The sequence below is a fragment of the Glandiceps talaboti genome, chromosome 1 (genome assembly GCF_964340395.1).
Source record: "Glandiceps talaboti chromosome 1, keGlaTala1.1, whole genome shotgun sequence".
Classification (NCBI taxonomy): Eukaryota; Metazoa; Hemichordata; class Enteropneusta; family Spengelidae; genus Glandiceps; species Glandiceps talaboti.
Genome location: NC_135549.1, coordinates 13,875,625 through 13,899,476, shown reverse-complemented (window position 1 = coordinate 13,899,476; position 23,852 = coordinate 13,875,625). Strand labels below are relative to the sequence as shown.

At 35.2% G+C, this 23,852-nt stretch overlaps 2 protein-coding genes across 2 annotated transcripts in view; both read right to left on the bottom strand.

Moving 5' to 3' along the window:
* Positions 1–172, bottom strand: part of LOC144433517 (uncharacterized) — a 120,309-nt gene extending 120,137 nt beyond the window's left edge. Inside the window, exon 1 of the mRNA XM_078121828.1 lies at positions 134–172. The gene's annotated coding sequence lies outside the window, so the exon portion shown is untranslated. The remainder of the gene's footprint in view (positions 1–133) is intronic.
* Positions 173–175: 3 nt separating this feature from the next.
* LOC144433507 (putative aminopeptidase-2) lies at positions 176–23,613 on the bottom strand (the record flags this gene model as incomplete). Its single annotated transcript, XM_078121819.1, has 41 exons — positions 23,444–23,613; positions 23,213–23,285; positions 22,029–22,624; positions 21,414–21,690; positions 21,030–21,150; positions 20,754–20,908; positions 20,037–20,150; positions 19,602–19,739; positions 16,952–17,083; positions 16,406–16,572; positions 16,072–16,160; positions 15,505–15,644; positions 14,872–15,075; positions 14,480–14,556; positions 13,911–14,021; positions 13,194–13,367; positions 12,753–12,881; positions 12,523–12,595; positions 11,322–11,917; positions 10,707–10,983; positions 10,320–10,440; positions 10,044–10,198; positions 9,305–9,418; positions 8,877–9,014; positions 8,376–8,507; positions 7,909–8,075; positions 7,575–7,663; positions 7,187–7,326; positions 6,474–6,677; positions 6,158–6,234; positions 5,583–5,693; positions 4,944–5,117; positions 4,416–4,544; positions 4,188–4,260; positions 2,987–3,582; positions 2,371–2,647; positions 1,979–2,099; positions 1,703–1,857; positions 1,057–1,170; positions 622–759; positions 176–265 (listed from the first exon to the last, which is right to left on the bottom strand). Coding segments are annotated over exons 1-41 (7,128 nt in total), but the record flags the coding sequence as incomplete, so codon positions are not given.
* Between the last annotated feature and the right edge of the window lie 239 nt (positions 23,614–23,852).

Here is a 23,852-nt window from a genome sequence, read left to right as displayed (position 1 = left end):
TGTTTTACAAATTCTAACAAATCTTGTGTTGTTCTATGAATCTTCAAAGTAAAAATTACTTCTATGTTACAGTGATTGGATGATAACAATATATATATAACATGAGATTAATCGCAACATTACAAAAACTTACCTCTGTTAGTTTTTCAAAGAGCTGATCCGATACAGTGTTTGAATAGTTGTACGTATTCAGGTAATTTTGAAGACCTTCTTTGAAGGTGTCATAACCCAAAAATGTTCGCATCATCATATTCAGACAAGAGCCCTAGACAATAGGATCAACATTTCAATATATTACACAACTATTATTATTATTATTATTATTTGATTTTATTTAAACTCGATAAATTGTTGAGCCAAAGACTCTTCTCACACAATGTCGAGTATCTTAAAAATATTTACAATATATACATTAAAATATAACATTAAAACACAGGAAAACGCCAGAACATTATGTAAAATACAATTAAACACAACATGGATTCTTGACATTTGAAAAGTTGTAGTGCAAATAAAGTTTGACAAAAAGTTTTTTAAATGTAGCTAAAGGAGTACGAATGTACGATTGAATTGCACAGGTCCCAATGTTTTAAAACAAACTGAATGTGCATGAAAGCAAACCTTCGAGTATACGACGGTGTTAAATTGTCTGTTGATATCATCCGGCCATCCTACTGGTCTTACAACTGGAAGAGAAGACCATGAATCATCGTAGTCGAATGCACGGTATAAGTCATCTCTTGGATGGAATTGGTTAAACTGATAAAAAGAACGGAAAAGCGATATTGTGAAGATAAATGTGAAAGACATTTGTGTTTTGATGAAAATTGAAAAATACTGTCTACGGTAGGGATAAATATGTAATTCCTTAACCGGTATTGCATAGAGTAAAAGTATAATATCACCGTTTAGTGTCCCATTTTATGCTAATACAACAATTCTGGTTTGAAACCATTTTGAAGGTGACCAATTTCGGACACTAATTGTTAATTAATACTGAATTGGTACACAATTTGAGGAGCAAAATATATAAATACTTTGAACTAAAAACCTTACCGAATCCCAAGTGGGATCTGCATCGTCCATTGCAGGGTATTCATAAAAACTAGCATAACCTTCATTCAACCACAGATGGTCCCACCACTCCAGTGTCACCAGATTACCAAACCACTGTGAATAGGAAGAAGCATTTTATAATGTTAAGGATGTCCTGAATAATTTCAAAATGTTTACTTCTAGTGTGAAAGATCCAGCAGTTGGTCCGCTGAGTAATCACTGTCTGCTGCGTCTGAATGCACACAGCATAAAAGTATCTCACAACCATGGTGTTGTTGGAATAACTTACAACATAGTCTCTAGTTTACTGACAGCTAGAGTGCTATTTGAAAGGGCTCAAACTGTATACTATGACAAAGACTGTCACAAAGTAGACCAATTATTTTAAATAATCAAATAAGCAATTCTGAAGAGCATTTTGAACTAAACCAAGAGGCTTATACTCAGTAAGTATTAGAAATTTAAAAAAAATTCTTTTATCATTTATCTAGGTTCACCTTAGGGATAATATACCATATAATGGCAGATAGAATTACAATGTACATGGTGTTGGTAACAGGACAAACACCCCTGGACGACCCCCCCCCCCGGACAAATGCCTCCCGTTGGACAAATGCCTTTTATCCATTCGACGAAATGTTCTTACCATATGAGCAAGTTCGTGAGCGATGATACCAGCCACGGAATGTTTTCTCATTTCAGTGTTATAACCAGGGTCGTATATGAGTGCAGTTTCCCGATATAAAATCAATCCCCAGTTTTCCATTGCACCAGAGGCGAAGTCTGGAATGGCCACCATATCTGAAAAGACCATTAGGATAAGGATATCAAGCACATGAATGAGAAATGTAATGCAAGTTGCACATATATCCATAGAATCAGAATCAGACTAGAATAGCGGAAATCACAAAAAATGTCGTACCTTCTTTTGGCAGTGGATAAGGAATATCCCAGTAGTCCTCGAAGTATGTCAACATTTTGCTTCCAGTTTCCAAAGCATAGTCCAAATTGTCACTTTCTTCTTTACGTGCCCACACACGGAACTAAAGGGTAACAGAAGTATGAATATACAAATTAATGGAGGTTGAGAATCATTGGGAAAGCGTGAATTTGTAGAAACATGTATAATGTGTAGATATATTAATTGATTTACTTGCATTTGAGTGATCCAAAAAACTCCTAAATTTATACAATCTTTTAATTTGTTTGTATACATGTATGTCTCTCGGTATACTTTGCATGATGTTGTATGTCATTGATATAGCAAGCTGTTAAGGTTTGATCTTTTTGTGGATATGTATTTATTTTTTGTACCTGGACACCATTTGGTGTTGTCATCTCTACGCTGTAGAAGTCGGCAACAACGATGGCGATCAAGTATGTTGGCATGACAACATTCGTCCTCTGAAATACAGTTGTGTTCCAGCCATCTGCATCAGCTGTAGTTGATTCCACTGGCATGTTACATAAAGCTACCCTGGTATTTTTATGTATTATAGTCACTTCGAAGTAGGCTTTGAGCTGAGGTTCATCAAGACAAGGGAATGCTCTTCTGGCAGCGGTGGCCTCAAATTGTGTCGCTACTAAATGCCTGTATTGCATTATTGAGATAATATAGGTTTATTGGTACAATATTCCTGTACACATTACTACAACCCAGTATCACAGAACGTTCTAACCCGTCACTATTATACACTGCACATAATGTCTATAAGTGCAATATTTGATACAACCACACCATGATAAGGTCAATAAAATATAATGTATGTATTGCATAATGAAACTGAAATATGTATGTTCAATATGTCCACAGCGTTAAACAAAATCAAAACCTTTACAGATTTATGACAAGGGGAAAAATTGACAATAAACAATGTTTAATTTACTACATTCAATTTTTGTTCCAACAACATGAAATGTGCAAACTTACTTCTGGTCTCCTCCTTCTGTGTAGTTGCTAAGGTATAAGCCATCGAAATCAGCATGTTGAAGAGTTCCTGTGAACGATTGAATTTCCAATACGTATTCTTGGCCAGCTTGAAGTGCATCAGCCTCTACATAGATCTTGATAAATTCGTATTTCTCCACTCGTTCAGTTCTAACAATGTCAAGTGTTTGACCAGATGGATTGACTGGAGTAACAGTGATCATACCAGCGGATGTGTTTACTTGAATTGTACCATGGATATGTAGAACGATGACATCAGTGTTACTGGTAACCTCAAATGTGATACCAACACGTCCATCAAAACTGAACTGTTTGTCTCCATCTTCATCATCCAGATATGGCGTCAACGTGACATCGTAGTTGGAGGGTACCAAAGTTTCTGGTAGGCGCCCATCGAACGGTTCTTTCTCGACAGGTGGCTCCTCGGTCGCTTTGGTTGCATCCATCAGTTGCTGATGCACAGCATCGTAATTTCGCTTCATCCAATCGATGTTCAGTTTGACTTTATGAATGTTGCTTTCGTAAGTGCTTTCGGGAAATCCTGGCATATAATAATACTTTGTAGCGAATGCTTCGAGCTGAAAAGAAAAACGAAATGAATGCAAAATAAACAAGTCTTCGTAGAAGACACAGGACCCCTGAAATACGTTCCTTCTGTGTGACTGAATGGAGACATGAGTCAAACGAAATTGGTGGCAACAAATGAATACTACAAAGTATCTGATAATACAGGAAATGTGATAATTGAACCTGAATATAAGAGTCATTGCCCAAGGTCAATGTCTGAAATGAAAGCTTAAATTTGGCAATATGATGGCATACACTTGTCGAATGTAGTCTCTATGTAAAGTGATATGATCACCAACCATAACGAATGTGTAGGTTTATCTGGTTCTGCATTATCTATATACATGATCTAAAAGATATTAGACGCACATAATTACTAAACAGTGTCTCCAAGATGTAAATAACGTAATTTTGAAACAAATCGGATATTACATGTCTGAGAAATGATGTATTCTGGACGGAGAACATCGTAGTAGCCTCCCATTTTGGGGTTACAAACTCTTGAATCCAGTTGGAAGAATTATATATGTGAAGAAGAGTGAACAGTACATATATATAAACACCTTACGGTCCCGGTTTAGTGAGAGAACGAGAGTGAACGAGATTATGTAAATACCTTCATAAGATCAGATTCAGTGTTCATATAGGATGTAAATTGCCAGACAACGTTGAAAGCATTGTTACCATAACTAGAAATAAAACAGAATGGTATGGAGAGTACAAATTAATGAAACTATATAGAATATTGATCATTGGTTCTTTGTTTGTCATAAATAAAACATAAAATATAGCAGGAATGATAATAGGACAGTTTGAAATAAATCATGTTTAGTATTATACTCACGTTTGTTTGAGTTCATTCCAGTTATTCATCGTAAATTCCCAAGCAAGAGAATAACCAATTGGTGAATTTGTAAGAACACTTTCAATAATGGTAGTTGCCATGTTTTCAGCTAGTCCATACTCCATATACCTATATAGGATTATAGGGGAAATGTTGCAAGATACACCCATGTCGCCACTTCATACATGCCACATGTTTTGGTTTTGTGGACTTGATTGAAGAGGTCCCACGGCCATGTTGTTATGATGGTCAGTGCATACACATGTATACTCTATACACCCTATATTATATACTGCATTGGAGTAAATGTAAATGAATTTCTCACAGGTTCGCTTTGGACGGCATATAAAGTTGCATAAGTTGTTTCCTTTGTCTTTTACACAGGCAAACAAGAATACATGTACATACATCAAATAGTATAAAAGTAATGAACAAACGAAAATTCGAATAATGAGGCAATGACCATCAAAATACTCTATGATATCTTTACTGGACATCTTTACTAATCAAAATATAACTCTATCCTACCTTTCAATAATCCACTGTGTACGGCTGCAAGCCAAAGCTGATCTAATACTAGATCTTTCCCCTGATGGTATGCTATCACTGTCATACAGACTCCATGTTCTTTCCCATAGACTGTCTGGTCCATACTTAATGGCTGCACAGTACACGGTGTATTTCATGTTCACGTGGATAATTCTAGTGGTAGAAACATGCATACATTTACCTTTCCCGCAAACGTAATAAAAGGTAGGAGAGTAACAACTTTAAAGTATGTTTATTTCAGGTTATCCCTTTCAAATATGTGTAATTGTAAGATAGAGAGTGATGTATTACATAGCCAGTACAACAACGTTTGTAGTTTTACTCAGTATGTGTTCATGTGCTTGCAGTTTAACCTTAATGAAGCAGAGTTATTAAATGCTGTCACTGTGACATATGCAACATACATGGGACTGTAGACACATGCAACTACTTGTGTGAGGGAGATAAGCTCCATCTGTGAGATGGAAGCGCAATCACGCATGTGCAGTAGTCGGAGAACAAAAGGTCTATATCTGTATCCATAGTTGCTCCGGTTCAGGTTCAATGTCTTAACATTGTTATCAGATATTTCAATTACAGGTAGATAAATAGGTAGATGGATAAAACAGGTTTACTCACGAGTCGTCGTTCATGTCATCAAGCCATTGAGTAAACTGAGATATAGCATTAGCAACACAGTCCTGGTGTCCATAGTAACAGGCAGTATTGATAGCATCGTATTGCTTGTAACTTAATAATACAAAACATCGACACTACTTTAAGGAAAAGCTGAACCAAGCTTGAACTAATGATCATATAAAGTATGAATACATAAAGAAATTGATATATAAATGCTTGTAATTGTCAGACATATAATGAATGCATAATTGTAACATTATCTTTCCGTGTACTTATTCATGCTAATTGGAGCTGTTAATTAATAGCTCCAAAACATATCTAAGTTTATTTGGGCCTGTGTATACAATATAGCATCAGGTTTCTCAAAGCAGCTGTTATTGGGTTTCTCATATATAAAATTGACATAACAGTGTGTTTGTTTTATGGATTCGAATGAAAAATAAATTGAACGAAATGAAACTATTTTAACATAATTCAAAAATATCAATTCTATCCAGTTTATGTGGAATGTGATACAACATATAATATATTTCAAAAAATGTTTCACAAAACGAACCAAAAGATGTAAAACTTACTAGGGGATATGTTCTGCATGAGAGAAGTCCCATCCTTTTTCCCAATAATTGTTATTTATGATACTCCTTATGTGAGTCTGAAAAAGAATGAGTATACGATATAAACGTGACAGATGTGAAACAATAAAAGTAAAAATCATCCTCAAGGCGGTCACATTTCGAATCCTCACTTCCGATGCGCATCTTGTCTTTACCTGCTTCCTTAATACCTCAGATAATGGTTTAGTTGAGACAATTAATTTGGGAATGATCCGTTATTGTACTTGAAACCTCTTTGCTAAAAATTAGTTATTTATTAAAACCAGAAAAGAATTACCTCTAGATATCCGTACGCTGCAGTTCTCCTCAGCATATCTCTTGTATATCCAATTCTGTTTACCATTGTATACATTGGCAAATATTCAGTTTCTTTGGACAAGTATTCCAGTAGTTTTATCGAGTAAACTTGATCCATCTGATGAGCATGCGCAATGGAAAATGCATCTTCTAAGAGCTGAGATCTTGTGCGAACAGGGATGGTCTGAAACAGAGAATGAGACCATGTACCAGTATTGGAACGTTTCCAATTACATTCTAACAGCGCCACTATTATCATATTGCAGCCAACTGCAACCTGACCTGATTAAGCTTTGGTAGGTTGATTAACATGACATTTATTAATCTGGATGTCTTGATTAACAAGCATCAACACAGTTCTTTTTATATATGCCATTTCTGTTCATTTGTTGCTATGCGTATGGCCATGTGGTTGTCATGCATATTTGTAGTTTTGAATGCTCAGTTACGTAATACCCCTCACTTTTCTTATCTTTGCATAATACCCTGGAATCTAGCTGGTGCTATGGGTGTGAGCCACACAATAGTTTTTTTGTTTATTTTCCACTGAAATCCCGAAAACTGGAAGTTAGATTGCTTTGGTATAAGTAATGCTCAACGATCTTGAACATCCCCACAACATATAGGCAATCGGTCTATTGGTTATTCTATTACCCTCTGAAGTATCTCTTCCTAGATGTTTCATATACTTACTGTGTGGTCTTGCTCTTTAAGATATGTGGCTAATTTATCCCAATTGTCGTTTTCGTACTTCGTTCGATAATATGCTCTGTGATCGATGTTCACCAGATACCAATCATCATCCGACAATGAAGCCGATAGCATGAAGTCGGCTGCAATGATATATGGACAATTCGGGTTAAATATACTCATGGTTTACTTGACAATTTATGCAACAATCATAAAAATCTACCGCGATGTATTATCATCACGTGATCTTCAAGTGTAATGGCCACAGGCATAAATTAGACGGCATGTATCATAGAAACATCATTATTCGTGGTGATTTATTATATTATTTTGATATGGTCTTGCAATCCATAAATGTTATGACTCAATGAACTACAAAAGGTAGACATACCTGATGATTTATTCATCCATATTTCGTGTGGACTACTGAACATCATGTGATCTTGGTCGGTATAAGTGACGTAGACATACCATTTATAGCTGTAAATTTAAGTATGGCATGTACTTGAGTAAAAAATGGCAGAACTGTCACAGTGTTCTTTACTAAAACTAAACACATTCTTGTGTGTACGTTACTGTGTATAGCATTGCATCTTACAAGGTCAAATGAAATGTCCAATATTTAATAATCAATGCCTCAATTAAAAACATTTAGTTTTAGTTAATAAAATAAATAAATGTTTTCAAAAAATAATTGGAAAAAGGGAGTGTTTTGAGTCACTTACTCAAACGTGTCATTAACAGGTGTCTCATTGGGATCCATGATAAACCGTTCTTGTTCTGCATGGATAGAATTACCATCACGTGATAAGGTGATGATAGGATATCCCATCTGAAGTATCCACGTGTCCATCACTTCTTTAACATCTGTTTTTTTCTTGTCTTGATCAGCCTATAAATGAAAACACAGCATTCTATGAGAATTGTACATACACATCCAGAAAAGTGTTTTGATGTACTGATGAGCTTGGAAGAGATACGCGTTGATTTTTCAGATCAAGGACGGTTCACGAAGATAGCGACAGAGTTGCATGTTGTTAAACGACATCTTATTGAATCTGTTTTACAAATTCGAACAAATCTTGTGTTGTTCTATGAATCTTCAAAGTAAAAATTACTTCTATGTTACAGTGATTGGATGATAACAATATATATATAACATGAGATTAATCGCAACATTACAAAAACTTACCTCTGTTAGTTTTTCAAAGAGCTGATCCGATACAGTGTTTGAATAGTTGTACGTATTCAGGTAATTTTGAAGACCTTCTTTGAAGGTGTCATAACCCAAAAATGTTCGCATCATCATATTCAGACAGGAGCCCTAGACAATAAGATCAACATTTCAATATATTACACAACTATTAATATTATTATTATTATTATTATTATCATTATTTGATTTTATTTAAACTCGATAAATTGTTGAGCCAAAGACTCTTCTCACACAATGCCGAGTATCTTAAAAATATTTTACAATATATACATTAAAATATTACATTAAGATATCACAGGAAAACACCAGAATATTATGTAAAATGTAATTAAACACAACATGGATTCTTGACATTTAAAAAGTTGTAGTGCAAATTGACAATTTTTTAAAAAAATGTAGCTAAAGGAGAACGAATGTAAGATGGAATTGCACAGGTCCCAATATTTTAAAACAAACTGAATGTGCATGAAAGCAAACCTTCGAGTATACGACGGTGTTAAATTGTCTGTTGATATCATCCGGCCATCCTACTGGTCTTACAACTGGAAGAGAAGACCATGAATCATCGTAGTCGAATGCACGGTATAAGTCATCTCTTGGATGGAATTGGTTAAACTGATAAAAAGAACGGAAAAGCGATATTGTGAAGATAAATGTCAAAGACATTTGTGTTTTGATAAAAATTGTAAAATACTGTCTACGGCAGGGATAAATATGTAATTCCTTAACCGGTATTGCATAGAGTAAAATTATAATATCCCCGTTTTATGCTAATACAACAATTCTGGTTCGAAACCATTTTGAAGGTGACCAACTTCGGACACTAATTGTTAATTAATACTGAATTGGTACACAATTTAAGGAGCAAAATATATAAATGAGCAACTTTGAACTATAAACCTTACCGAATCCCACGTGGGATCTGCATCATCCATTGCAGGGTATTCATAAAAACTAGCATAACCTTCATTCAACCACAGATGGTCCCACCACTCCAGTGTCACCAGATTACCAAACCACTGTGAATAGGAAGAAGTATTTTAAAATGTTAAGGATATCCTAAATAATTTCAAAATGTTTACTTCTAGTGTGAAAGATCCAGCAGTTGGTCCGCTGAGTAATCACTGTCTGCTGCGTCTGAGTGCACACTGCATAAAAGTATCTCACAACCATGGTGTTGCTGGAATAACTTACAAAATAGTCTCTAGTTTATTGACAGCTAGAGTGCTATTTGAAAGGGTTCAAACTGTATACTATGAGAGTTTGATCAGAGCAAAATTTCCAGACAGCTCCCCTACTGCTATAAATGTCTACGATATGAGCGCATTTCTAGAATAATGTTCAAAGACAAAGACTGTCACAAAGTAGACCAATTAATTTAAATAATCAAATAAGCAATTCTGAAGAGCATTTTGAACTAAACCAAGAGGCTTATACTCAGTAAGTTTGAGAAAACTTAAAACAAATTCTTTTATCATTTATCTAGGTTCACCTTAGGGATAATATACCATATAATGGCAGATAGAATTACAATCTACATGGTGTTGGTAACAGGACAAACACCCCTGTACGACCCCCCCCCCCCCTTAGACAAATGCACCCGTTGGACAAATGCCTGTTATCCATTCGACGAAATGTTCTTACCATATGAGCAAGTTCGTGAGCGATGATACCTGCCACGGAATGTTTTCTCATTTCAGTGTTATAACCAGGGTCGTATAAGAGTGCAGTTTCCCGATATAAAATCAATCCCCAGTTTTCCATTGCACCAGAGGCGAAGTCTGGAATGGCCACCATATCTGAAATAACCATTAGGATAAGGATATCAAGCACATGAATGAGAAATGTAATGCAAGTTGAACATATATTCATAGAATCAAAATCAGAATAGAATAGCGGAAATATCAAAAAATGTCGTACCTTCTTTTGGCAGTGGATAAGGAATATCCCAGTAGTCCTCGAAGTATGTCAACATTTTGCTTCCAGTTTGCAAAGCATAGTCCAAATTGTCACTTTCTTCTTTACGTGCCCACACACGGAACTAAAGGGTAACAGAAGTATGAATATACAAATTAATGGAGGTTGCGAATCATTGGGAAGCGTGAATTTGTACAAACATTTAAAATGTGTAGATATATTAATTGATTTACTTACATTTGGGAGTGATCCAAAAAACTCCTAAATTTATACAACCTTTTAATTTGTTTGTATATGTCTCTCGGTATACTTTGCATGATGTTGTATGTCATTGATATAGCAAGCTGTTAAGGTTTGATATTGTTGTGGATATGTATTTATTTTTTGTACCTGGACACCATTTGGTGTTGTCATCTCTACGCTGTAGAAGTCGGCAACAACGATGGCGATCAAGTATGTTGGCATGACAACATTCGTCCTCTGAAATACAGTTGTGTTCCAGCCATCTGTATCAGCTGTAGTTGATTCCACTGGCATGTTACATAAAGCTACCCTGGTATTTTTATGTATTATAGTGACTTCGAAGTAGGCTTTGAGCTGAGGTTCATCAAGACAAGGGAATGCTCTTCTGGCAGCGGTGGCCTCAAATTGTGTCGCTACTAAATGCCTGTATTGCATTATTGAGATAATATAGGTTTATTGGTACAATATTCCTGTACACATTACTACAACCCAGTATCACAGAACGTTCTAACCCGTCACTATTATACACTGCACATAATGTCTATAAGTGCAATATTTGATACAACCACACCATGATAAGGTCAATAAAATATAATGTATGTATTGCGTAATGAAACTGAAATATTTATGTACAATATGTCCACAGCGTTAAACAAAATCAAAACCTGTACAGATTTATGACAAGGGGAAAAATGACAATAAACAATGTTTAATTTACTACATTCAATTGTTGTTCTAACAAAATGAAATGTGCAAACTTACTTCTGGTCTCCTCCTTCTGTGTAGTTGCTAAGGTATAAGCCATCGAAATCAGCATGTTTAAGAGTTCCTGTGAACGATTGAATTTCCAATACGTATTCTTGGCCAGCTTGAAGTGCATCAGCCTCTACATAGATCTTGATAAATTCGTATTTCTCCACTCGTTCAGTTCTAACAATGTCAAGTGGTTGACCAGATGGATTGACTGGAGTAACAGTGATCATATCAACGGATGTGTTTACCTGAATTGTACCATGGATATGTAGAACGATGACATCAGTGTTACTGGTAACATCAAATGTGATACCAACACGTCCATCAAAACTGAACTGTTTGTCTCCATCTTCATCATCCAGATACGGCGTCAACGTGACATCGTAGTTGGAGGGTACCAAAGTTTCTGGTAGGCGCCCATCGAACGGTTCTTTCTCGACAGGTGGCTCCTCGGTCGCTTTGGTTGCATCCATCAGTTGCTGATGCACAGCATCGTAATTTCGCTTCATCCAATCGATGTTCAGTTTGACTTTATGAATGTTGCTTTCGTAAGTACTTTCGGGAAATCCTGGCATATAATAATACTTTGTAGCGAATGCTTCGAGCTGGAAAGAAAAACGAAATGAATGTAAAATAAACAAGCCTTCGTAGAAGACACAGGACCCCTGAAATACGTTCCTTCTGTGTGACTGAATGGAGACATGAGTCAAACGAAATTGGTGGCAACAAATGAATACTACAAAGTGTCTGATAATACAGGAAATGTGATAATTGAACCTGAATATAAGAGTCATTGCCCAAGGTCAATGTCTGAAATGAAAGCTTAAACCTCTCAATATGATGGCATACACTTGTCGAATGTAGTGTATATGTAAAGTGATATGATCACAAACCATAACGAATGTCTAGGTTTATCTGGTTCTGCATTATCTATATACATGATTTAAAAGATATTAGACGCATATAATTACTAAACAGTGTCTCTAAGATGTAAATAACGTAATTTTGAAACAAATCGGATATTGCATGTCTGAGAAATGATGTATTCTTGACGGAGAACATCGTAGTAGCCTCCCCTTTTGGGGCTACAACCTCTTGAATCCAGTTGGAAGAATTATATATGTGAAGAAGAGTGAACAGTACATATATATAAACACCTTCCGGTCCCGGTTTAGTGAGAGAACGAGAGTGAACGAGATTATGTAAATACCTTCATAAGATCAGATTCAGTGTTCATATAGGATGTAAATTGCCAGACAACGTTGAAAGCACTGTTACCATAACTAGAAATAAAACAGAATGGCATGGAGAGTACAAATTAATGAAACTATATAGAATATTGATCTCATTGGTTCTTTGTTTGTCATAAATAAAACATAAAATATAGCAGCAATGATAATAGGACAGTTTGAAATAAATCATGTTTAGTATTATACTCACGTTTGTTTGAGTTCATTCCAGTTATTCATCGTAAATTCCCATGCAAGAGAATAACCAATTGGTGAATTTGTAAGAACATGTCCAATAATGGTAGTCGCCATGTTTTCAGTTAGTCCATACTCCATATACCTATATATGATTATAGGGGAAATTCGCCATGTTGTTATGATGGTCAGTGCATACACATGTATACTATACTCTATACACCCTATATTATATACTGCATTGGAGTAAATGTAAATGAATTTCTCCCAGGTTCGCTTTGGACGGCATATAAAGTTGCATAAGTTGTTTCCTTTGTCTTTTACACAGGCAAACAAGAATACATGTACATAAATCAAATAGTATAAAAGTAATGAAGTAATGAGGCAATGACCATCAAAATACTCTATGATATCTTTACTTGACATCTTTACTAATCAAAATATAGCTCTATCCTACCTTTCAATAATCCACTGTGTACGGCTGCAAGCCAAAGCTGATCTAATACTAGATCTTTCACCTGATGGTATGCTATCACTGTCATACAGACTCCATGTTCGTTCCCATAGACTGTCTGGTCCATACTTAATGGCTGCACAGTACACGGTGTATTTCATGTTCACGTGGATAATTCTAGTGGTAGAAACATGCATACATTTACCTTTCCCGCAAACGTAATAAAACGTAGGACAGTACCAACTTTAAAGTATGTTTATTTCAGGTAATCCCTTTCTTTATGTTTTCAGTTATATTGTCGTTTGCACTTATTTTGATATGTTGTAATAAATACTTATGCATTGTAAAGTGTATCAAATATGTGTAATTGTAAGATAGAGAGTGATGTATTACATAGCCAGTACAACAACGTTTGTAGTTTTACTCAGTATGTGTTAATGTGCTTGCAGTTTAACCCTAATGAAGCAGAGTTATTAAATGCTGTCACTGTGACATATGCAACATACATGGGACTGTAGACACAGGGAACTACTTGTGTGAGGGAGATAAGCTCCATCTGTGAGATGGAAGCGCAATCACGCATGTGCAGTAGTCGGAGAACAAAAGGTCTATATCTGTATGCATAGTTGCTCCGGTTCGGGTTCAATGTCTTAACACTGTTATCAGATATTTCAATTACAGGTAGATAAATAGGTAGATGGATAAAACAGGTTTACTCACGAGTCGTCGTTCATGTCATCAAGCCATTGAGTAAACTGAGATATAGCATTGGCAACACAGTCCTGGTGTCCATAGTAACAGGCAGTATTGATAGCATCATATTGCTTGTAACTGAATAATACAAAAAATCGACACCACTTTAACGAAAAGCTGAACCAAGCTTGGACTAATGATCATATAAAGTATGAATACATAAAGAAATTGATATATAAATGCTTGTAATTGTCAGACATATAATGAATGCATAATTGTAACATTATCTTTCCGTGTACTTATTGATGCTAATTGGGGCTGTTAATTAATACCTGCAAAACATATCTAAGTTTATTTGGGCCTGTGTATACAATATAGCACCATGTCTCTTAAAGCAGCTGTTATTGGGTTTCTCATATATAAAATTGTCATAACAGTGTGTTTGTTTTATGGATTCGAATGAAAAATAAATTGAGCGAAATGAAACTATTTTAACATATTCAAAAATATCAATTCTATACAGTTTATGTGGAATGTGATAGAACATATATTTCCAAACATGTTTCACAAAACGAACCAAAAGATGTAAAACTTACTAGGGGATATGTTCTCCATGAGAGAAGTCCCATCCTTTTTCCCAATAATTGTTATTTATGATACTCCTTATGTGAGTCTGAAAAAGAATGATTATACGATATAAACATGACAGAAGTGAAACAATAAAGGTAAAATCTTCCTCAAGGCGGTCACATTCCACATTTCAAATATTCACTTCCGATGCGCAACAGTTGACAGAATGAAAAAGAAAAGAACTTCATAAATTTCCTTTGATAGCAACATCAAATTTGATATCTTGTCTTTACTTGTTATTTTCCTTAATACCTCACATAATGGTTTAGTTGAGACAATTAATAGGGGAATGATCCCTTATTGTACTTGAAACCAGTTTGCTAAAAAGTATAGTTATCTATTACAAGAAAAGAATTACCTCTAGATATCCGTACGCTGCAGTTCTCATCAGCATACTGCTTGTATATCCAATTCTGTTTACCATTGTATACATTGGCAAATATTCAGTTTCTTTGGACAAGTATTCCAATAGTTTTATCGAGTAAACTTGATCCATTTGATGAGCATGCGCAATGGAAAATGCATCTTCCAATAGCTGGGATCTTGTGCGAACAGGGATGGTCTGAAACAGAGAATGAGACCAGTATTGCAATGTTTTCAATTGCATCCTAACAGCGCCAATATTATCATACTGCAGGCCAACTGCAACCTAACATGATTAAGTTTTGGTAGGTTGATTAACATGACATTTATTAACCTGGATGTGTTGATTAACAAGCATCAACACAGTTCTTTATATATATGACATTTCTGTTCATTTGTTGCTATGCGTATGGCCATGTGGTTGTCATGCATATTTGTAGTTTTGTATGCTCAGTTACATAATACCCCTCATTGTTCTTATCTTTGCATAATACATTGACATCTAGCTGGTGCTTTGGTATAAGCAATGTTCAACGATCTTCAACATCCCACAATATATAAGCAATTGAGCTATTGGTTATTCTATTACCCTCTGAAGTACTTCTTCCCAGAAGTTTCATATACTTACTGTGTGGTCTTGCTCTTTAAGATATGTGGCTAATTTATCCCAATTGTCATTTTCGTACTTCGTTCGATAAAATGATCTGTGATCGATGTTCACCAGATACCAATCATCATCCGACAATGAAGACGATAGCATGAAGTCGGCTGCAAGGATATAAGGACAATTTGGGTTATATACGCATGGTTTATTTGACAATTTATGTAACAATCATTTTGGGCAACCATTACATTTATGTAATGTATCATGTTGTATTGTTATTCGTGCTGGTAAATAACTATTACATACACATTTATATGTTCCAATGTAATGACCCAATGTAAGGAACCGAAGTATGGTATGTATCTTTCAAAGGTTTTGTGCTCATGGTCAACGTTCGAAAGATGTGTAATCATAAAACTCTACGGCGATGTATTATCATCACGTGATCTTCAAGTGTAATGGCCACAGGCATAAATCAGACGGCATATATCATAGAAACATCAGTATTTGTGGTGATCTATTATATTATTTTGACATGGTCTTGCCACCCATAAATGTTATGACTCAATGAACTACAAAAGGTAGACATACCTGATGATTTATTCATCCATGTTTCGTTTGGACTATTGAACATCATCTGATCTTGGTCGGTATAAGTGACGTAGACAAGCCATTTATAGCTGTAAATTTAAGTATGGAATGTACTTGAGTAAAAAATGGCAGAACTGTCACAGTATTCTTCACTAAAACTAAACACATTCTTGTGTGTACGTTACTGAGTATAGCGTTGCATCTTACAAGGTCAAATGAAATGTCCAATATTTAATAATCAATGCCTCAATTAAAAACTTTTAGTTTTAGTTAATAAAGTAAATAAACGTTTTCTTAAATTAAATGGAGAATGGGAGTGTTTTGAGTCACTTACTCAAACGTGTCATTAACAGGTGTCTCATTGGGATCCATGATAAATCGTTCTTGTTCTGCATGGATAGAATTACCATCACGTGATAAGGTGATGATAGGATATCCCATCTGAAGTATCCACGTGTCCATCACTTCTTTAACATCTGTTTTTTTCTTGTCTTGATCAGCCTATAAATGAAAACACAGCATTCTATGAGAATTGTACATACACATCCAGAAAAGTGTTTTGTTGCTTGTACTGATGAGCCTAGAAGAGATATGCTTTGGTGTTTCTGACCAAGGACGGTTCACGAAGATAGCGACAGAGTTGCATGTTGTTAAAACGACATCTTATTGAATCTGTTTTACAAATTCTAACAAATCTTGTGTTGTTCTATGAATCTTCAAAGTAAAAATTACTTCTATGTTACAGTGATTGGATGATAACAAAATATATATATATATATATATATATATATATATATATATATATATATATATATATATATATATATATATATATATATATATATAACATGAGATTAATCGCAACATTTCAAAAACTTACCTCTGTTAGTTTTTCAAAGAGCTGATCCGATACAGTGTTTGAATAGTTGTACGTATTCAGGTAATTTTGAAGACCTTCTTTGAAGGTGTCATAACCCAAAAATGTTCGCATCATCATATTCAGACAAGAGCCCTAGACAATAAGATCAACATGTCAATATATTACACAACTATTATTATTATTATTATTATTATTATTATTATTATTATTATTATTATTATTATTATTACAAGTTAAGGGGTTTTAATAGTACATAATAAAAATGTCACAATTTTTTTTTAGAGGAATGGTGCTTTCAATAAAATGCAACCGTGTGAGCTTATAGAATATATTTATTTTAAAGGGATCATAAGATGTGGACATTTATGAATAATAAACAGAAAACATGATTTAAAAAAAAAAAAGTATGTGAGTGTGTGTGTGTGTATGTGTGTGTGTGTGTTTGTTTGTTTGTGTGTGTAGGAGGGGGGCTGGTGCCAGACCTGAGTTTGTCATTCGAATGCTGCCCTCATCGGCCGGTCCAAATTTTCCCATCATGCAACAATCAGACCACAGTATTATGTGGGTCTAAATCCACAACAAAATTTCACTCAAAATCTGTTTTGTGATGACTCCTTTGGCAATACTGACTGCTAAATTCAACGAACATACACTAAAAAAACTCTACCAAGTGTTGTCTATTTTTTTAGACGCTTACTGATGTTTACTTATTGTTATTGTGGACGTTTCCTGCAGACTACACGATACTGTGATAAGACTGACCGGCCATATTTGAATTTGCTCGTGAGTTTATGTCGGACTGCATATCGTATGCTTCGAACAGCAGCATATACAGCACGAGTGCAACCCTACAGAGTTGCACAGGATACCTAATATTCAATTATTTTGTGACGGCTATATATTTGCGTGGAAATAACCTCTGTGTAAACGGACAGTGTTTAATCATGAAGCAACTAACGGTTTCCTTGAACGCAACTTTCTGTTTTGGTATCGAGTGTCAATGTCTTGTTAAACCGGACCTACGTTACATTAATTGCTTATCCATGATTATGTCATATATTCAACTGAAGACTATGTACTACGTATGCATATATGTATATGATTTACACTGCCAAGAAAGGAAAGTTGAATTTTGTTCATAGCAAAAGGTATGTAGAGCCGATGACTTCGTCAACGTACATGTTTGTAATGTCAGCACAACAGTTACTGACAAGAATATGTCAAGATGGGGTTGTATTTAAAAGCTGAGTAATTTGTATTAAATCGTAATTTCACACAGTATATCTTTATTGCTGTGTTATGCTGTCATTATTACAAACAGTTGCCAGTGTATACATTTAATATTTAACAGAAAACTAGCGAAGGCCTGCAATTTTCTTCACATTCCCGCACACCGGTTTGTTTATGTTCACGTGACGTATGGTAGCACCCTCCTTGCGCGTGACATGTTGTAGTGTAGTTGGCCCGGCCGGCTCTTCAAAAAATTGGGATCGTAATTAATAGACCTTGTAATCGGCACAGATCTTCTGACATACATGTTAAGCTTTAACAATCACTCAGTTTGTGACTAGTTGCATATTTTATTAGGACTTGGAGTAACAAAATATTTGGTATTTTAATAGCAAACCCATTCGTTTGTAGGTGTATGTCAGATGTAATTTTTGTACTAAAGCATGGCATTTGTAAAGTAAGCGTATTTTATGTTTCCATGGAAGCCACTCTCCAATTTTAGATAATCTGTCTTACAATGGATAACATTAGTGCATATATGCCAAAAGTAAGGATTTTGTTTGTAAAAACTTTTTTCTTCGAATTTTACATAAATTTTGCCTAATAATGCATAATATGGTGATTTAGGTTACCATGGCAACAGATGTTCCTAAAATGATATCTATTTTTGAACTCGGCATAACAAACTACTCAAGATAGGGTGGTCAATATGCTAATAAACTATGTTATAATTAGGTTTATCATGTTATTTTCCAGATATGTAGGTGTTTAACCAACACAACATTTTTTACTCTACCATGTTTCCATGGAAACAGCTATCCAATTTTATACAATTTATGTTACACCAGGTAGCACTAACTCATACATGTCTAATACAAGGACATTTTTTCACTGTATTATCTTTTTTTTCAATGTTTTATGTCAATTTTTGGAAAAATTATTAACATATTATGGTGATTTTGGTTACCATGGCAACATATGTTCATAAAATGACCCCCTTTTTTGAACTCAGCATACAAAACTACCCCAGGTAGGGTGGTTAATATTATAGTAAACCCGATTATTACTATTATTATTATTATCATGTACTATTATTTAATTATTATTATTATTATTATTATTATTTGATTTTATTTAAACTCGATAAATTGTTGAGCCAAAGGCTCTTCTCACACAATGACGAGTATCTTAAAAATATTTACAATATATACATTAAAATATTACATTAAGATACCACAGGAAAACACCAGAATATTATGTAAAATGCAATTAAACACAACATGGATTCTTGACATTTGAAAAGTTGTAGTGCAAATTTTGACAATTTTTAAAAAAAATGTAGCTAAAGGAGAACGAATGTAAGATGGAATTGCACAGGTCCCAATATTTTAAAACAAACTGAATGTGCATGAAAGCAAACCTTCGAGTATACGACGGTGTTAAATTGTCTGTTGATATCATCCGGCCATCCTACTGGTCTTACAACTGGAAGAGAAGACCATGAATCATCGTAGTCGAATGCACGGTATAAGTCATCTCTTGGATGGAATTGGTTAAACTGATAAAAAGAACGGAAAAGCGATATTGTGAAGATAAATGTCAAAGACATTTGTGTTTTGATGAAAATTGAAAAATACTGTCTACGGTAGGGATAAATATGTAATTCCTTAACCGGTATTGCATAGAGTAAAAGTATAATATCACCATTTAGTGTCCCATTTTATGCTAATACAACAATTCTGGTTCGAAACCATTTTGAAGGTGACCAACTTCGGACACTAATTGTTAATTAATACTGAATTGGTACACAATTTAAGGAGCAAAATATATAAATACTTTGAACTAAAAACCTTACCGAATCCCAAGTGGGATCTGCATCGTCCATTGCAGGGTATTCATAAAAACTAGCATAACCTTCATTCAACCACAGATGGTCCCACCACTCCAGTGTCACCAGATTACCAAACCACTGTGAATAGGACGAAGTATTTTATAATATTAAGGATGTCCTGAATAATTTCAAAATGTTTACTTCTAGTGTGAAAGATCCAGCAGTTGGTTCGCTGAGTAATCACTGTCTGCTGCGTCTGAATGCACACTGCATGGTGTTGTTGGAATAACTTACAACGTAGTCTCTAGTTTACTGACAGCTAGAGTGCTATTTGAAAGGGCTCAAACTGTATACTATGAGTGTTTGATCAGAGCAAAATTTCCAGACAGCTCCCCTACTGCTATAAATGTCTACGATATGAGCGCATTTCTAGAATAATGTTCAAAGACAAAGACTGTCACAAAGTAGACCAATTAATTTAAATAATCAAATAAGCAATTCTGAAGAGCATTTTGAACTAAACCAAGAGGCTTATACTCAGTAAGTATTAGAAAACTTTAAAAAAAATCTTTTATCATTTATCTAGGTTCACCTTAGGGATAATATACCATATAATGGCAGATAGAATTACAATCTACATGGTGTTGGTAACAGGACAAACACCCCTGTACGACCCCCCCCCCCTAGACAAATGCCCCCGTTGGACATATGCCTGTTATCCATTCGACGAAATGTTCTTACCATATGAGCAAGTTCGTGAGCGATGATACCTGCCACAGAATGTTTTCTCATTTCAGTGTTATAACCAGGGTCGTATAAGAGTGCAGTTTCCCGATATAAAATCAATCCCCAGTTTTCCATTGCACCAGAGGCGAAGTCTGGAATGGCCACCATATCTGAAATAACCATTAGGATAAGGATATCAAGCACATGAATGAGAAATGTAATGCAAGTTGAACATATATCCATAGAATCAAAATCAGAATAGAATAGCGGAAATCACAAAAAATGTCGTACCTTCTTTTGGCAGTGGATAAGGAATATCCCAGTAGTCCTCGAAGTATGTCAACATTTTGCTTCCAGTTTGCAAAGCATAGTCCAAATTGTCACTTTCTTCTTTACGTGCCCACACACGGAACTAAAGGGTAACAGAAGTATGAATATACAAATTAATGGAGGTTGAGAATCATTGGGAAGCGTGAATTTTTAGAAACATTTAAAATGTGTAGATATATTAATTGATTTTACATTTGGGAGTGATCCAAAAAACTCCTAAATTTATACAACCTTTTAATTTGTTTGTATATGTCTCTCGGTATACTTTGCATCATGTTGTATGTCATTGATATAGCAAGCTGTTAAGGTTTGATCTTTTTGTGGATATGTATTTATTTTTTGTACCTGGACACCATTTGGTGTTGTCATCTCTACGCTGTAGAAGTCGGCAACAACGATGGCGATCAAGTATGTTGGCATGACAACATTCGTCCTCTGAAATACAGTTGTGTTCCAGCCATCTGCATCAGCTGTAGTTGATTCCACTGGCATGTTACATAAAGCTACCCTGGTATTTTTATGTATTATAGTGACTTCGAAGTAGGCTTTGAGCTGAGGTTCATCAAGACAAGGGAATGCTCTTCTGGCAGCGGTGGCCTCAAATTGTGTCGCTACTAAATGCCTGTATTGCATTATTGAGATAATATAGGTTTATTGGTACAATATTCCTGTACACATTACTACAACCCAGTATCACAGAACGTTCTAACCCGTCACTATTATACACTGCACATAATGTCTATAAGTGCAATATTTGATACAACCACACCATGATAAGGTCAATAAAATATAATGTATGTATTGCGTAATGAAACTGAAATATTTATGTACAATATGTCCACAGCGTTAAACAAAATCAAAACCTGTACAGATTTATGACAAGGGGAAAAATGACAATAAACAATGTTTAATTTACTACATTCAATTGTTGTTCTAACAAAATGAAATGTGCAAACTTACTTCTGGTCTCCTCCTTCTGTGTAGTTGCTAAGGTATAAGCCATCGAAATCAGCATGTTTAAGAGTTCCTGTGAACGATTGAATTTCCAATACGTATTCTTGGCCAGCTTGAAGTGCATCAGCCTCTACATAGATCTTGATAAATTCGTATTTCTCCACTCGTTCAGTTCTAACAATGTCAAGTGGTTGACCAGATGGATTGACTGGAGTAACAGTGATCATATCAACGGATGTGTTTACCTGAATTGTACCATGGATATGTAGAACGATGACATCAGTGTTACTGGTAACCTCAAATGTGATACCAACACGTCCATCAAAACTGAACTGTTTGTCTCCATCTTCATCATCCAGATATGGCGTCAACGTGACATCGTAGTTGGAGGGTACCAAAGTTTCTGGTAGGCGCCCATCGAACGGTTCTTTCTCGACAGGTGGCTCCTCGGTCGTTTTGGTTGCATCCATCAGTTGCTGATGCACAGCATCGTAATTTCGCTTCATCCAATCGATGTTCAGTTTGACTTTATGAATGTTGCTTTCGTAAGTACTTTCGGGAAATCCTGGCATATAATAATACTTTGTAGCGAATGCTTCGAGCTGGAAAGAAGAACGAAATGAATGTAAAATAAACAAGCCTTTGTAGAAGACACAGAACCCCTGAAATACTTTCCTTCTATGTGACTGAATGGAGACATGAGTCAAAAGAAATTTGTGGCAACAGATGAATACTACAAAGTATCTGATAATGCAGGAAATGTGATAATTGAACCTGAATATAAGAGTCATTGCCCAAGGTCAATGTCTGAAATGCAAGCTTAAACTTGGCAATATGATGGCATACACTTGTCGAATGTAGTCTATATGTAAAGTGATCACCAACCATAATGAATGTGTAGGTTTATCTGGTTCTAGAAGACATTAGATACACATAATTGTTACACAGAGTCTAGCTGCTAGATGTAAATAATAACTTAAATTTGACACAAATCGGATATAGCATGTCTGAGAAAGGATGTATTACGGACGGATAACATTGTAGTAGGCTCCCTTTTTGGGGCTACAAACTCTTGAACCCAGTTGGACGAATTATATGTGAAGAAGAGTGAACAATACATATATGTGAACACCTTCCGGTTCCGGTTTAAATTAGTGAGAGAACAAGACTGAACGAGATTATGTAAATACCTTCATAAGATCAGATTCAGTGTTCATATATGATGTAGATTGCCAGATGACGTCGAAAGCACTGTTACCATAACTAGAAATAAAAGAGAAAGAAGGGAGGATTAAAAATGAATTAATGGCATATAGAAATGTTGATCATTGTTAAATTGTTGATTGAAACAAAGAAGAAATAATATAACGAATGATACGAAGAACTGAGATAGCTTTGAAATAATTCATGTCTATACTCACGTTTGTTTGAGTTCATTCCAGTTATTCATCGTAAACTCCCAAGCAAGAGAATAGCCAATGGGCGAATTCTGAAGAACACTTCTAATAATGGTAGTGGCCATGTTTTCAGTTAGTCCATACTCCATATACCTAGATAGAAATGTACGGGATATGCTTGAAACTATCGTCATGTTGCTAGTCAGTGCAACCTCTACAAACGTCCATCATTCTATACACCTTCGTATACATTAAATTCTTGGTATACATTAAATTCTGAAATTTACATAAATTGGACATATATCTGATCCAGATTCGTTCTAGACGTCATATAGAGTAGAATGTATTAAAGACAAATGCAAACGAGGATGAATGTATGCACCGATCTCAAGTAGCATCAAAGCGCGCAGTAATGGATAATTCGAGTGATGTC